Below are 15,934 nucleotides of genomic sequence, written 5' to 3'. Positions count from 1 at the left end.
AAAAACTACAACACGGGTGGCGGGGAGAATACGCAGTCCAAGTGGAGGCACATAAATAAAACGACGCATCCTAAAGAGACGGTCAGAAAGCGGCCTTAAGACAGTCTATAAAACATAATTATAGACTGTAATAAATTATGACCAAAGAACCACCATTATCTAATGTATGTATGTCATGTAATGTAGAACACAAGGAACTGTTTTCAATGTAGAAAAACATCATCATTTGACCCCTGTAATGAGTAAATCAGACAGCGTAATCCATTTATTTTGTGCTTCTGTCTTCACGGAAATGCAGAATATATGATGAGTATAAGAACGTCCACAATACTGGGAGGAGGAGATACAAAAACAACCATTTAGTCCTCGCAATGTGATTTATCAAGACTGAAACTGTTTTGCGACTGTTGTTGTGTGTCTATATTTAGCATGTTTGAAATGTGCGTGCAAACTGGCACAGCTACGCACAAATGGCTCTGAGAAAGGAGGTGATCGCACTGCAAAGAAAGACAATAGACTCACAAACCTTTGTCCTACGTCTGTGTGTGTGTCAACATATTTGGACTGACAGAAATACAAAAATAATAATGCACTTGTCATCTGTTCAGCAATGTCATTTTCCAATTGTATAGCTGCTGGATGACTTGAAAAGCTGACTAAGGCAAATTCAAATTATAGTGTCAGCCAGAGAGGATGTTTGTAATCGGCATTAGAAAGGAATTATCAAATACTTTTTCACAAAAAAACTGATCGGTGACCAATATATATATATGTATATATATATATATATATATATATACAAACCCCATTTCCATATGAGTTGGGAAATTGTGTTAGATGTAAATATAAACAGAATACAATGATTTGCTAATCATTTTCAAGCCATATTCAGTTGAATATGCTACAAAGACAACATATTTGATGTTCAAACTGATAAAACAATTTTTTTTTTGCAAATAATCATTAACTTTAGAATTTGATGCCAGCAACACGTGACAAAGAAGTTGGGAAAGGTGGCAATAAATACTGATAAAGTTGAGGAATGCTCATCAAACACTTATTTGGAACATCCCACAGGTGAACAGGCAGATTGGGAACAGGTGGGTGCCATGATTGGGTATAAAAGTAGATTCCATGAAATGCTCAGTCATTCACAAACAAGGATGGGGCGAGGGTCACCACTTTGTCAACAATTGCGTGAGCAAATTGTTGAACAGTTTAAGAAAAACCTTTCTCAACCAGCTATTGCAAAGAATTTAGGGATTTCACCATCTACGCTCCGTAATATCATCAAAGGGTTCAGAGAATCTGGAGAAATCACTGCACGTAAGCAGCTAAGCCCGTGACCTTCGATCCCTCAGGCTGTACTGCATCAACAAGCGACATCAGTGTGTAAAGGATATCACCACATGGGCTCAGGAACACTTCAGAAACCCACTGTCAGTAACTACAGTTGGTCGCTACATCTGTAAGTGCAAGTTAAAACTCTCCTATGCAAGTCGAAAACCGTTTATCAACAACACCCAGAAACGCCGTCGGCTTCGCTGGGCCTGAGCTCATCTAAGATGGACTGATACAAAATGGAAAAGTGTTCTGTGGTCTGACAAGTCCACATTTCAAATTGTTTTTGGAAACTGTGGACGTCGTGTCCTCCGGACCAAAGAGGAAAAGAACCATCCGGATTGTTATAGGCGCAAAGTTGAAAAGCCAGCATCTGTGATGGTATGGGGGTGTATTAGTGCCCAAGACATGGGTAACTTACACATCTGTGAAGGCACCATTAATGCAGAAAGGTACAGTACATACAGGTTTTGGAGCAACATATGTTGCCATCCAAGCAACGTTACCATGGACGCCCCTGCTTATTTCAGCAAGACAATGCCAAGCCACGTGTTACATCAACGTGGCTTCATAGTAAAAGAGTGCGGGTACTAGACTGGCCTGCCTGTAGTCCAGACCTGTCTCCCATTGAAAATGTGTGGCGCATTATGAAGCCTAAAATAGCAGAAGGGAGACCCCCGGACTGTTGAACAACTTAAGCTGTACATCAAGCAAGAATGGGAAAGAATTCCACCTGAGAAGCTTCACAAATGTGTCTCCTCAGTTCCCAAACGTTTACTGAGTGTTGTTAAAAGGAAAGGCCATGTAACACAGTGGTGAACATGCCCTTTCCCAACAACAGCCATGAAATTCTAAGTTAATTATTATTTGCCAAAAATATAAATAAAGTTTATGAGTTTGAACATCAAATATGTTGTCTTTGTAGTGCATTCAACTGAATATGGCTTGAAGAGGATTTGCAAATCATTGTATTCCGTTTATATTTACATCTAACACAATTTCCCAACTCATATGGAAACGGGGTTTGTATTTACATATCTCCATCCATCTATCCATCTTCTTCTGCTTATCCAAATTCGAATCGCGGGGGCAGCAGCCTAAGCAGAGAAGCCCAGACTTCTCTCCCCAGTTACTTCGTCCAGCTCTCGATCCTTAGGCGTTCCCAGGCCAGCTGGGCGACATAGTCTCTCCAACGTGTCCTGGGTCTTTCCCATGGCCTCCTACCAGTCGGACGTGCCCTAAACACCTACCCAGGGAGGCGTTCGGGTGGCATTCTGACCAGATGCCCGAACCACCTCATTTGGCTCCTCTCGATGTGGAGGAGCAGCAGCTTTACTTTGAACTCCTCCCGAATGACATAGTTTCTTACCCTATCTCTAACGGAGAGCCCCACCACCCAATGGAGGAAACTCATTTTGGCCGCTTGTACCCGTAATCTTGTCCTTTCTGTCATAACCCAAAGCTCATGACCATAGGTGAGGACAAGGATGTAGATCGACCAGTAAATTGAGAGCTTTGCCTTCCGGCTCAGCCTTTCTTCACCACGACGGGTCAATACAGGGTCCGCCTCACTGCAGACGCAACACCGATCCAACTATCTCACAATCCACTCTTCGCTCTCTCGTGAACAAGACCTCAATACTTTTTATTCAATATAATAATAAACCTGAAACCAGTGGAGTTGGCAGTTGTGTAAATGGTAAATAAAAACAGAATACAATGATTTCCAAATCCTCTTCAACTTATTTAACTTATTTGAATAGACTGCAAAGACAAGATATTTCATGTTCCAACTGAGAAACCTCATTTTTTTTGCAAATAATCATTAACTTAGAATTTAATGACAGCAACACATTGCAAAAAAGTTGGCACGGGGGCATTTTTTACTACTGTGTTACATGGCCTTTCCTTTTAACAACACTCAGTAAACGTTTGGGAAGTGAGGAGACACATTTTTGAAGCTTTTCTGGTGGAATTATTTCCCAATCTTGCTTGATGTACAGCTGTGGTTGTATTTTACGCTTCATGCGCCACACATTTTCAATGGAGACAGGTCTGGACTACAGGCAGGCCAGTCTAGTACCCACACTCTTTTACTACAAAGCCACGTTGATGTAACACGTGACTGGCATTGTCTTGCTGAAATAAGCAGGGGTGTCCATGAAAAAGACATTGCTTGGATGGCAACATATGTTGCTCCAAAACCTGTATGTACCTTTCAGCATTAATGGTGCCTTCACAGATGTGTAAGTTACCCATGTCTTGGGCACTAATACACCCCCATACCATCACACTTGCTGCCTCTTACACTTTCACCCTAGAACATGTCTTGACCACTAATACACCCCCATACCATCACACATGCTGCCTCTTACACTTTCACCCTAGAACATGTCTTGACCACTAATACACCCCCATACCATCACACATGCTGCCTTTTACACTTTCACCCTAGAACATGTCTTGACCACTAATACACCCCCATACCATCACACATGCTGCCTTTTACACTTTCACCCTAGAACATGTCTTGACCACTAATACACCCCCATACCATCACACATGCTGCCTTTTACACTTTCACCCTAGAACATGTCTTGGGCACTAATACACCCCCATACCATCATAGATGCTGGCCTTTGAACTTTGCACCTACAACAATCCGGGTGGTTCTTTTCTTCTTTGTTCTGGAGGACACGACGTCCACAGTTTGCAAAAACAATTTGAAATGTGGACTCGTCAGACCACAGAACACTTTTCCACTTTGCATCAGTCCACACCGTGCATGGCAGCTCCCGCCATCAGTGTGTGAATGTGTGTGTGAATGGGTGAATGTAGAAATAGTGTCAAAGCGCTTTGAGTTCCTTAAAAAGGTAGAAAAGCGCTATACAAGTACGACCCATTTACCATTTACCATTTACCATCTTAGATGAGCTCAGGCCCAGCGAAGCCGACGGCGTTTCTGGGTGTTGTTGATAAACGGTTTTCGACTTGCATAGGAGAGTTTTAACTTGCACTTACAGATGTAGCGACCAACTGTAGTTACTGACAGTGGTTTTCAGAAGTTATCCTGAGCACATGTGGTGATATCCTTTACACACTGATGTCGCTTTGATGCAGTACCGCCTGAGGGATCAAAGGTCAAAGGCATTCAATGTTGGTTTTCCGCCTTGCCGCTTGCATGCAGTGATTTCTCCAGATTCTTTGAACCTTTTGATGATATTATGGACAGTAGTTGGTGAAATCCCTAAATTCCCTGCAATAGCTGATTGAGAAATGTTGTTCTTAAACTGTTGGACGATTTGCTCACGCATTATTTCACAAAGTGGTGACCCTCGCCCCATCCTTGTTTGTGAATGACTGAGCATTTCATGGAATCTACTTTTATACCCAATCATGGCACCCACCTGTTCCCAATTAGCCTGTTCACCTGTGGGATGTTCCAAGTAAGTGTTTGATGAGCATTCCTCCACTTTTTCTGTCTTTTTTGCCACTTGTGCCAGCTTTTTTGAAACATGTTGCAGGCATCAAATTCCAAATGAGCTAATATTTGCAAAAAATAACAACGTTTACAAGTTTGAACGTTTTGTATCTTGTCCTTACAGTCTATTCAATTGAATATAAGTTGAAAAGGTTTTGCAAATCATTGTATTCTGTTTTTATTTACCATTTACACAACGTGCCAACTTCACTGCTTTTGGGCTTTGTAACTAAATCATGAGGTATCCAATTGTTTCCACAAGGTGTGTGCTGATTATATATATACACTAGCGTTCAAAAGTTTGGGGTCACATGTAAATGTCCTTATTTTTGAAGGAAAAGCACTGTACTTTTCAATGAAGATAACTTGAAACTAGTCTTAACTTTACAGAAATACACTCTATACATTGCTAATGTGCTAAATGACTATTCTAGCTGCAAATGTCTGCTTTTTGGTGCAATATCTACATAGGTGTATAGAGGCCCATTTCCAGCAACTATCACTCCAGTGTTCTAATGGTACAATGTGTTTGCTCATTGGCTCAGAAGGCTAATTGATGATTAGAAAACCCTTGTGCAATCATGTTCACACATCTGAAAACACTTTAGCTCGTTACAGAAGCTACAAAACTGACCTTCCTTTGAGCAGATTGAGTTTCTGGAGCATCACATTTGTGGGGTCAATTAAACGCTCAAAATGGCCAGAAAAAGAGAACTTTCATCTGAAACTCGACAGTCTATTCTTGTTCTTAGAAATGAAGGCTCAAACACTAAATTGTTTGGGTGACCCCAAACTTTTGAACGGTAGTGTATATACAGTATATCAAGACACAGGATATGGTTTGCAGAAAGCCGCAAAGGGCATTGATTGCACAGGTCCTTTTAGGAAGGGCAGGGTGTGGAAGTATCCGACTTAAAGTCTCAATTAACCAACATAAATCTCTTCCATCTGGGGTTCTCAGTCTGTCACAATGCACATGTCCTTAAACGTCCTAGGTATTTGCCTATCAAACAAGAGGAACATAATATCAAAAAACATTTCACCAGTAATGTTATCAATGGGGAAATCGTGTATGTCTCAGATTAGCGCCTGATGCACCTGCCTTGACACAGAGGAGAGCCAGACCTGAATGAGGCAGAGTTAAGAACCGTTTGTAGCTGGGCCCCACCTGGCCGCACAGCTGGTGCCACTTCAGGCTGATTGAGTAGGTTCAACGGTATGTGGCACCCCTTGATGATGCGGCCTAGGCTGGGGCGTTGTCCTCCATCCTCCACCATGCCTCCCCTGTGAGGTGCCTACCTGACAGGCGGTGCTTGAGTGACACTATATATATATATATATATATATATATAGATATATATATATATATATATATATATATATATATATATATATATATCTATATATATATATATATATATATATATAGATAAATAACTTTGTTTAGTATTTTCTGAAAAGTAGTCATTTGTTTCCAAGTATCTCTGCACATGCTGGGCTTGAACCGGCAACCACATATTCACATATTCTTTGAGCTAAAATAGCACTTCTTTTAACATTGGACTAAGGTTTTTCCCTATTTTTTAACATCCATAGGTTTGGTTTTCCAACAGAAGAGCAAAGTGGCGAAGAGAAGAGAAGTTGAGGACTCAACGGCGTCAAGTGTCCAACTCCTCCAACCATATTCCCATCAGCAGTAGTTTTAATGCCAGTGTTTACCAACCTCTACCACAAACTACAACACCAGGTACTGCTAATGACAAATACTATGCACTGCAAAATAACTCATGAATATTATAATAACACTGTGGTACCTCAGGATATGAGTTTATTTGGTTCTGTAACCGATCTCATACCTCGAAAAACTTCTATTATGTAAAAGTGTCGCCCAATGAAATTAATTCAAATGAATATAATCCGTAATTGGCCCCACCAAAAAAATGAAAAAAACAATACAATAGTTTTATAAAGTAATGTAATAAAAATATACAGCGTTTACTTTGGAGAGCGGACTTGTACGGTATCTCCTTTCAGCTGCTTTGCCGTCAAACGAACCATCAGCAGCTTATACATATTTTAATTTCATAAATGTTTGCCGTTAAGATATTATTTCAAAAGTCTTGGCTGGCATTATTGACTCATTCTGCTCCAGTATGATGCAGACTAGCAGTGCTAGTCATGTTTTTGATGATTTGTTTCTTTAATTCAATGAATATCATCTGCTTCTTCTTCTCAGCACTGTCCTTTACACTCACCTTCTTCCTACCCATTCTTGTAAAACAAAGTTATGTCCATCTCTAGTTATAAGCTAATGCTAGCAAGTTATACTGGATGTTTTAGTCGGATGTACCGACTAGCGGCGTTGAGGCTCGTAACCCGAATTTTTGCTCGTAATCTAAAGCATAACTCATATCCTGAAAAGTGGTATCCCGAGGTACCACCGTATAGGTATGAGCATGTGAAGCAACAGTGGCTGTTGGTACCCTTGCTGCACACACTATTTTCCTGCATGTCGCTCAAGAATGAGTTGGTACTAAACTTAATTTGACCTTGGCTTAAGGGTATATATTGTTTGTAACTATATCAAATACTTTGTAAGAAAAAATATTCAACACAAACAATACCACCAACCTCTTGTACAGCCAAATACTGTATTTATGGTTTTGCCTTGTAAGAATATGTTTTTGAAGTAAGCTTATTTGTAGGGATGGGAATGGATAAGATTTTTTCCGGTTCGGATTCCACTTTCGATTCTGCTTAACGATTCGGCTCTTTATCAGTTCTCTTATCCATTCTTATTTGGAAAAAAAAGAAGATGAATTAGCATCAATGTTGTTTAGTTTAGAGCTAACATGACCTTACAAAGGCAACAGTGAGGTCTTAAGAGGCACGTAGCATATAAAAAAACCTTTTGCAAATACATTTAAAAAAAAATTCAGTACAATTGAACAAAACACATGTCGGAACTACACAAGAATGTGACATTTCGTAAAAACTTTTAAGAAGCTTTGTCATCTACCTAGAAAATATACCGTGCAAAGGTTTGTTCCATTTAAGGTTAAAAAAAATGACAGACTCATACAAGATATTTCGAACCTCCTTTTGATATAATGTTGACGATCATTGCTTACAGCTTATGAAAACCTTCAATTGAAAATCTCAGAAAATGTGGTGTTGTTTTTTTCAACTGTACCATGACCATTACAATGATATTAAATAAAGGCTTGACTTACGTCACTTGGCATGTAATGACTTTATATCACATATTAGTTTCACGTTTGAAGTTGAATTGCTGACATGAATGGACTTTTTCACCATTCACGAAGACCGTTGCGTAATGACGTCATTCCCACTTGGAAGAACCGTTAAGAGGATCACTCGACAAACTGTCAAGCCATTCCAAGGAATTGATACACTAAGAACCTGTTCTTTTCACAACCGCTTTTCCATTTGTGTAATTCTTTGGACTGATCCCCTCTTTTGAAATTGTTTTTTGTATTTTTAGTGTCCTTCTCATCAGGATCTATGTTAGGGAGGTCTGACTCGGTTCTGTCAAGCAGCTACAGCCTACCAGCCATGCCAAACTTTAGCATGACGGCCAGCCTACCCATGCAAGTAAGATTGTTGTGTTTAGATATTACCTACAATTGATCCCATTAAGCCCTGTGGCAGGACTATTCAACTGGACTGAATAACACCTCAGAGTTCAGTTCAAACTTGGGAGACAAACATTTTTGCAGCAAATTGAAAAACACCAGAGTGCTCCTGTTGTTTAGGGGAGTTCACCTAAGAAGCTTCCATTGTATAGTTCACCTATACAACAGGAGCACTCTGGGGGTTTTCAATTCATTTTTAAACTTTTAGACAGTGGCAGATCCTTGCATTGATGTTTTAACCTTGCTAGCAAACAGAACACAGGTGCCCAAACTTGTTATTTACATCAATGAGGTGTTTTTCAGGCGCCCATTTGAGTCTTCTTCTTTTTTGGCAGTTACACCTTTTTTCCCGTAATGGCTTTTATGTAACTACAGAGTTTCTGTAGCTTATTTACTTAAGACGCAGTCAGTGGTCATTTGTTCAACTTATTAGTTGTACTAGTGTTCCTCAAGGTTCCCCTTTTAGGTCCTCTCGGACTGCCTCTATATATATATAATGTTGCAATCTTTCATGCCAACAAAGCAAGCATTCCTGATAGTAAGACTCCACTTTTCAAAAAGCGCTAAATTGATGCTAATTGGATATGCCATATACATTTTGCTAATTAGCATTAGCGATTTTACATGTTGATTTCAACACCTCCAAATGTGGTAATGAAAACAAAAATGCACATTACAATCAAACAGCTGTTATGAAATATGTACAATACTTACACTTTGTAGAGGGTTAACAAAGATAAGACTGGCACATTCAACTGAATGGCAAAGGCTACTTCCTGACCATGGCAACACACTAGTGACAAATTGAATTGAATGCATACTTACAAATTAAACTCAGAGGTGTAAGAAAACAATAAATGTCAACTGTGGACAGCACAGTTATTATTATCAACAAATCAAAAATGTGTACCGGTAAATACTGGCATTGATTCCCAGGTACAGGGAATTGGTACAATATTGGTTCAAATGTGCAAGGTACCCAACTCCAGTCCAGATAAACATCCCCAAATGTACCAAATATGTAATTTTGTCCAACTTGGCATTAGCCTCGATATGCTCTTGCTGTGTTCTGGTGTTCATTCGTACAGTTTTAATGAAGTTGTATTCATGTGTACTTTCAGACATCTAGTCAGACATCGTACTCATGCATGCTGCCCACCAGCTCAGGTGTAAATGGAAGAAGTTATGAGACCTACACTCCTCCTCCACATATGCAAGCACACATGAACAACCAATCACTGACCTCCTCGACATCGTCAACAGGTAAACTAATGTAATAAACCCACATTATTCGCTCAGATAATATACATCTAAATAAAATGTGAATATCATGAAATAACTGTATCACTTGTTTAAATAAGAGAAAGCAACATTTTGACACTGAGTGGAATATTTCAAGCATAAATATCTTGCAAGTTTGCAAGCTTTCAGATACTGGTCATCTATTACGCTGAAAATAGCTGCAGGTTCCACACAGTAGGCTACACAATTATGGGGAAGATTGAAGACTTGACAGATATCCAGAGGACAGTCCTGAAGCCCTTTTCCACCAACATTTCAGGAAGTTCAGGTTCCTGTAACCTTTAGTTCCTGGAACAATAGCTTTCTGTACACTTGTGTGGTTCGTGTTTCCAACACATTTCACAGTTCAGGGTAGTTTATAGTCATCTGGCTGATGACGTATGGATGAGTGCTACACTTTATTTCTACATTGATGTAAATATACAGACAATAATAGCTTGTATTTATATTATTAAAATGTAAGGGAATAAAATACAAACCAATACGATACAAAACAATATGATTTGAAAACCAAATGTGCCAAATTTTCCATAAAAAATCAACAAGGCTGTCTAAGAGTCAGAAAGCTGTCCTTTAAGTAAGTGATTTATTCATGAGGATTAAGCGAGTCCTTATGGTCCATTTTTGTTGCAAATAACAATATGACAACATGAACACATCAGATTTGGTGTTAGCTTGTTAACATTAGCATTCAGATCAATGGGGTTGAGGTTAAAAACAACACAAATGGCATGTCACTGACTACTTTTACAACGTAAGTAGTGAATATTTAATTACAGCTGAGTTCAAGCAGAAACAACAGCGTTCCACAGCTCAGCCTGCCCCTCAAATGTTCCTCAGGAACTTTAAAAAGTACTACCTCGCTACTAGGAACTAAAATAGTTCCTGTGGAACTTAATTTACCTGACTAATTTTTGGTGGCAACGACAGGGTGCATTTCATTTACCGTATTTTCCGGACTATAAGGCGCACTTAAAATCCTTTAATTTTCTCAAAAATGGACAGTGTGCCTTATAACCCGGTGCGCCTATTGTACAAAATAATTCTGGTTGTGCTTACCGACCTTGAAGCAATTTTATTTGGTACATGGTGTAATGATAAGTGTGACCAGTAGATGGCAGTCATACATAAGATATACGTGTCGACTGCAATATGATGGCAGTAAACAACACCAAAACTTGAAATGTTCTATTTAAAATAATAAAGAACATTACACACAGCACTCAAAAATCTGTGGAAATGTTTTAGTAGGACTTTGAAGCAGCATCGCTTGATGGATTGTCGGCGCATTACGGCTACCAAAGTCAGAGATACAAGTATTACAATAGTGTGTGTATATGGACTGCAAAATTGCACTTATTAGCAGACATATTGGCGTTTTGTTTCACAATATTATGCAAAGCCAACTTTTCTTACCTTCTGGTACCTGCTGATGTGTATTTGAGATCTGCAAAACTCCCAGAAATGTGTGCATGTACGCCACTGTAGTCCGTGGCGACACCGTAGTTGAGTGTAAGCTTCTTCTTTTTCACTGTCTTCTTGTTCTGGGACATTCATTCTCCGCTCTTTCCATTTCTAATATAAAGTAGTGTCAAGTTCGAACGTATATCTCGCTTTGGAAGCGCTAACAACTACCAGTGTATTGGATTTACATACTGTAATCCACACACACAACTTGACTTATTAGAGAGTTACAGTCGGACGGTTTTTCACGATGGCTCACTAGTTGTTGCACTAGTGAGCCACAAATGTTGATCCGTTATTGATTGAAGTCAAGTCTGAATGTCATTAAAACAGTTAGCTCCATCTTTTGACACTTCTTCCACTCCCGTCCTTGCACGCTACACCGCTACAATAAAGATGACGGGGAGAAGACGCTGTCCAAGGTGAGCCACGTAAATAAGAGCGCCCACAAAACGGCGCATCCTGAAGTGACTGTCAGAAAGCGGCTTTAAGATGGTCTGTAAAACATCATCCATGCAACATTTGGACCAAGGAACCACCATTACATGTTATGTAGACCACAAGAAATGTTATCAATTTAGAAAAAAATCATAATATGACCCCTTAATGCGCCTTATAATCCGGTGCGCCTTTTGTATGAAAAAAGACCCGCTCATCGGCAGTGCGCCTTATAATCCGGTGCGCCCTATGGCCGAGAAAATACGGTAAATGGGAAAGTTGTTGTAAAAGTTCCTGCGGTGTAAAAAGGCTTGTTGACACGCTCCACAATTTAGGGCAGAAAAGGTCATTGCTTAATAAGTAAGCTGTTCAGAGAGCAGCACTCAAAGAAAGTTGAGCGGTACGTGTGGAAGGAAAAGGTGAAACAGATGTACAGTTGCTACGGGTGGGCATATCAATCCAAAGAGCGATAGTATCAATACTAGCTTGATGAAATCCATCCCTTCATTTGAGTTTTTCAAATGTACAGCCACCAAATGACTGAAAGTTTATGCGACCACAGCATCTTTCCCCGTGTTCCATCTTTCTCTCTTTACTGCTCACTCCATCTCTCACCCTGATAACTACCACCCCGCTGCTGACTCGCTTTTTCAGGACTACCATCAATTGATTAACGTGGACCCAAGTTGAAAAACGTATTGGGGTGTTACCATTTAGTGGTCAATTGTACGGAATACGTACTGTACTGTGCAATCTACTAATAAAAGTTTCAATCAATCAAAACTTCAATGGATGTTGTTTATGGAGTTTTGATGACATTTTAATATTTACATTTGTGTTAAATTGAAGAAATGTTGTTAATGTTTACCAGTTACTTTTTTCTTCAATAATTCAATGTAGTAAAACATAAAAACAAATATGTTATTAATGTTATGCGAATACATTTTGTTATATTGTTGCTTTAAGTGATAAAACAATTTGTTTTAATTTAAATAAAGTATTTCCCCTGAGTTATCTTAGTCATAATAAGTCAACAAGGGGTAAATTCACAAAACTATTAAATGATTATGACATTGTAAGTCAAAGTATCGGTATCAGTATTGTCGATACTCACCCTCTATTTACTTGCTTTAAGGATCGATAACAAAATTCCCATTATGGCCCACCCTTAAAAGTTGCATTACTTCAAAAAGTTTACCTTTTTCTGCTGCTTTTCCAAAATGTATTTGAATTACACATACTGAGTTTTACCTCTACCTCTTTCATCAGGTCTGATTTCTCCAGGAGTTTCAGTTCCAGTCCAAGTCCCAGGAAGTGAAACAGACATGTCGCAATACTGGCCAGGTCTGCAGTAATGTTCTTAAATGCTTGTGTCAAAAGGGACATTTCATTGATAAATGGTTCAGATTGTAACTAAACCTTTGAGAAAAGTCAGACAAAGAGTTTGAGTTTGGTTCTGAGTGGAGGACTTTTACAGTACTTAATGCTTGCTGTAAACCAGTACGCCTTAGCAACAATATTTATTTTATTACCAAGGCATTATGGAGCCCGAACACCGCCAGTAAGTTTTGGTACAGTCATCCCTCGTTTATCGCCGTGGTAAACGAAAGGATTATTAATAATAGATCGAATATTTTCATAGTTGTAGCAGAAAAAAATCTTATTACCTTTTTTTTGGACACATTCCGACCCCTTGAAACATGAAATTACAACCATTTATTCATCTTTACACCCAAAAAAAGTAGCCTTCTGTGCTGTGACTGTCAAGTTGGTCAACTTGCTAAAGCATTCCATGTTGTTGGCATGAGTGTCCTGCATTGTCATTCCATGTTGTTGGCATGAGTGTCCTGCATTGTCATTCCATGTTGTTGGCATGAGTGTCCTGCATTGTCATTCCATGTTGTTGGCATGAGTGTCCTGTATTGTCATTCCATGTTGTTGGCATGAGTGTCCTGCATTGTCATTCCATGTTGTTGGCATGAGTGTCCTGCATTGTCATTCCATGTTGTTGGCATGAGTGTCCTGCATTGTCATTCCATGTTGTTGGCATGAGTGTCCTGCATTGTCATTCCATGTTGTTGGCATGAGTGTCCTGCATTGTCATTCCATGTTGTTGGCATGAGTGTCCTGCATTGTCATTCCATGTTGTTGGCATGAGTGTCCTGCATTGTCATTCTACATCGCTCACAAAAACGGCTCACCAATGTCATGCAAAGTGTGAACTAAACGTATATAGTGCTTTTTTCTCTCTAGAGATGAAGATTTAGTGAATGATCTCCACCTTGCATTGCCAGGACAGCTAATGATAGAAGTGCTTCGTCTCACGTCTCGCCTAATGATATTGTTCACGTCAAAGGCTCACCAATGCGGAGATGTGTTATTGATTATGCAGGAGTTAACCATGAATTGCATTTAAAAAAGTTATTTTGCCAAAAGTTGGTTAACATGGAGCGATAGACATACAAAGCCCAAAAGCAGTGAAGTTGACACGATGTGTAAATGGTAAATAAAAACAAAATACAATGATTTGCAAATCCTTTTCAACTTATATTCAATTGAATAGACTGCAAAGACAAGATACTTAACATTCCAACTGGAAAACTTTGTTATCTTTTGCAAATATTAGCTTATTTGGAATTTGATGCCTGCAACACGTTTCAAAAAAGCTGGCACAAGTGGCAAAAAAGACTGATAAAGTTGAGGGATGCTCATCAAACACTTACTTGGAACATCCCACAGGTGAACAGGCTAACTGGGAACAGGTGGGTGTCATGATTGGCTATAAAAGCAGCTTCCATGTCATTCACAAACAAGGATGGGGTGAGGGTCATTGCGTGAGCAAATTGTCGGAACAGTTTAAGAACATTTCTCAACCAGCTATTGCAAGGAATTTGGGGATTTCACCATCTACGGTCTGTAATATCATCAAAAGGTTCAGAGAATCTGGAGAAATTACTGCACGTAACATTGAATGCCCGTGACCTTCCATCCCTCAGGCGGTACTGCATCAAAAACCGACATCAGTGTGTAAAGGATATCAACACGTGGGCTCAGGAACACTTCAGTAAACCACTATCAGTAACTACAGTTTGTCACTACATCTGTAATTGCAAGTTAAAACTCTACTATGCAAAGCAAAAGCCATTTATCAACAGCACCCAAAAAGGCCGCCGGCTTCGCTGGGCCTGAGCTCATCCAAGATAGACTGATGCAAAGTGGAAAAGTGTTCTGTGGTCGGACGAGTCCACATTTCAAATTGTTTTTGGAAACTGTGGGTGTTGTGTCCTCCGGAACAAAGAGGAGAAGAACCATCCGGATTGTTCTAGGCGCAGAGTTCAAAAGCCAGCATCTGTGTATTAGTGCCCAATGCATGGACACCATTAATGCTGAAAGGTACATACAGGTTTTGGAGCAACATATGTTGCCATCCAAGCAACAATATCATGGACGCCCCTGCTTATTTCAGCAAGACAATACAAAGACACGTGTTACAACAGCGTGGCTTCATAGTAAAAGAGTGCGGGTACTAGACTGGCCTGCCTGTAGTCCAGACCTGTCTCTCATTGAAAATGTGTGGCGCATTATGAAGCCTAAAATACCACAACAGAGACTGTTGAACAACTTAAGCTGTACATCAAGCAAGAATAGGAAAGAATTCCACCTGAAAAGCTTCAAAAATGTGTCTCCTCAGTTCCCAAACATTTACTGAGTGTTGTTAAAAGGAAAGTTCATGTAACACAGTGGTAAAAATGCCCCTGTGCCAACTTGTTTTGCAGTGCGTTGCTGTCATTAAATTCTAAGTTAATGATAAGTTTCTCAGCTCGAACATGAAATATGTTGTCTTTGCAGTCTATTCAATTGAATATAAGTTGAAAAGTATTTGCAAATCATTGTATTCTGTTTTTATTTACAAATTACTCAACATGCCAACTTCACTGGTTTTGGGTTTTGTACATGGATAAACGTCACTTTTAAAATATTTTAATGGTAATTTGTTATGTATACTTCTTTCCTAAGTTTATGCGTGTGTGTGTGCAAGTACGTGTTAATGATTATTAAATTAAATCACTTACTTAAGATACTTGATGAAGTTCCATCCATTTCCTCACATGATTTTTATTTATTGAATTGACTGACTGAATAAACAAATAATCCACTTTCATTTCCTTGTAAATTCACGTCTATGCGCTGAACTCTGAGAGAGCTTGAAGCCCGGCCCTCAGTCCTGTTCCCCCTCCACTTCAAAATGCTG

At 39.4% G+C, this 15,934-nt stretch overlaps 1 protein-coding gene across 1 annotated transcript; it reads left to right on the top strand.

Moving 5' to 3' along the window:
- The first annotated feature begins 470 nt into the window (after positions 1 to 470).
- LOC133641706 (paired box protein Pax-6-like) lies at positions 471 to 13,667 on the top strand. The gene is made up of 5 exons (XM_062035648.1): positions 471 to 488; positions 6,419 to 6,569; positions 8,328 to 8,437; positions 9,600 to 9,741; positions 12,952 to 13,667. The coding sequence occupies exons 1-5, from the start codon at positions 471 to 473 to the stop codon at positions 13,035 to 13,037; spliced, it is 507 nt and encodes a 168-aa protein (XP_061891632.1). The 3' UTR covers positions 13,038 to 13,667.
- The last annotated feature ends 2,267 nt before the right edge of the window (positions 13,668 to 15,934 follow it).

The sequence above is a fragment of the Entelurus aequoreus genome, linkage group LG24 (genome assembly GCF_033978785.1).
Source record: "Entelurus aequoreus isolate RoL-2023_Sb linkage group LG24, RoL_Eaeq_v1.1, whole genome shotgun sequence".
NCBI lineage: Eukaryota > Metazoa > Chordata > Actinopteri > Syngnathiformes > Syngnathidae > Entelurus > Entelurus aequoreus.
Note: the sequence above shows the minus strand (reverse complement) of the source record. Positions and strands in the feature narration are given on the sequence as shown.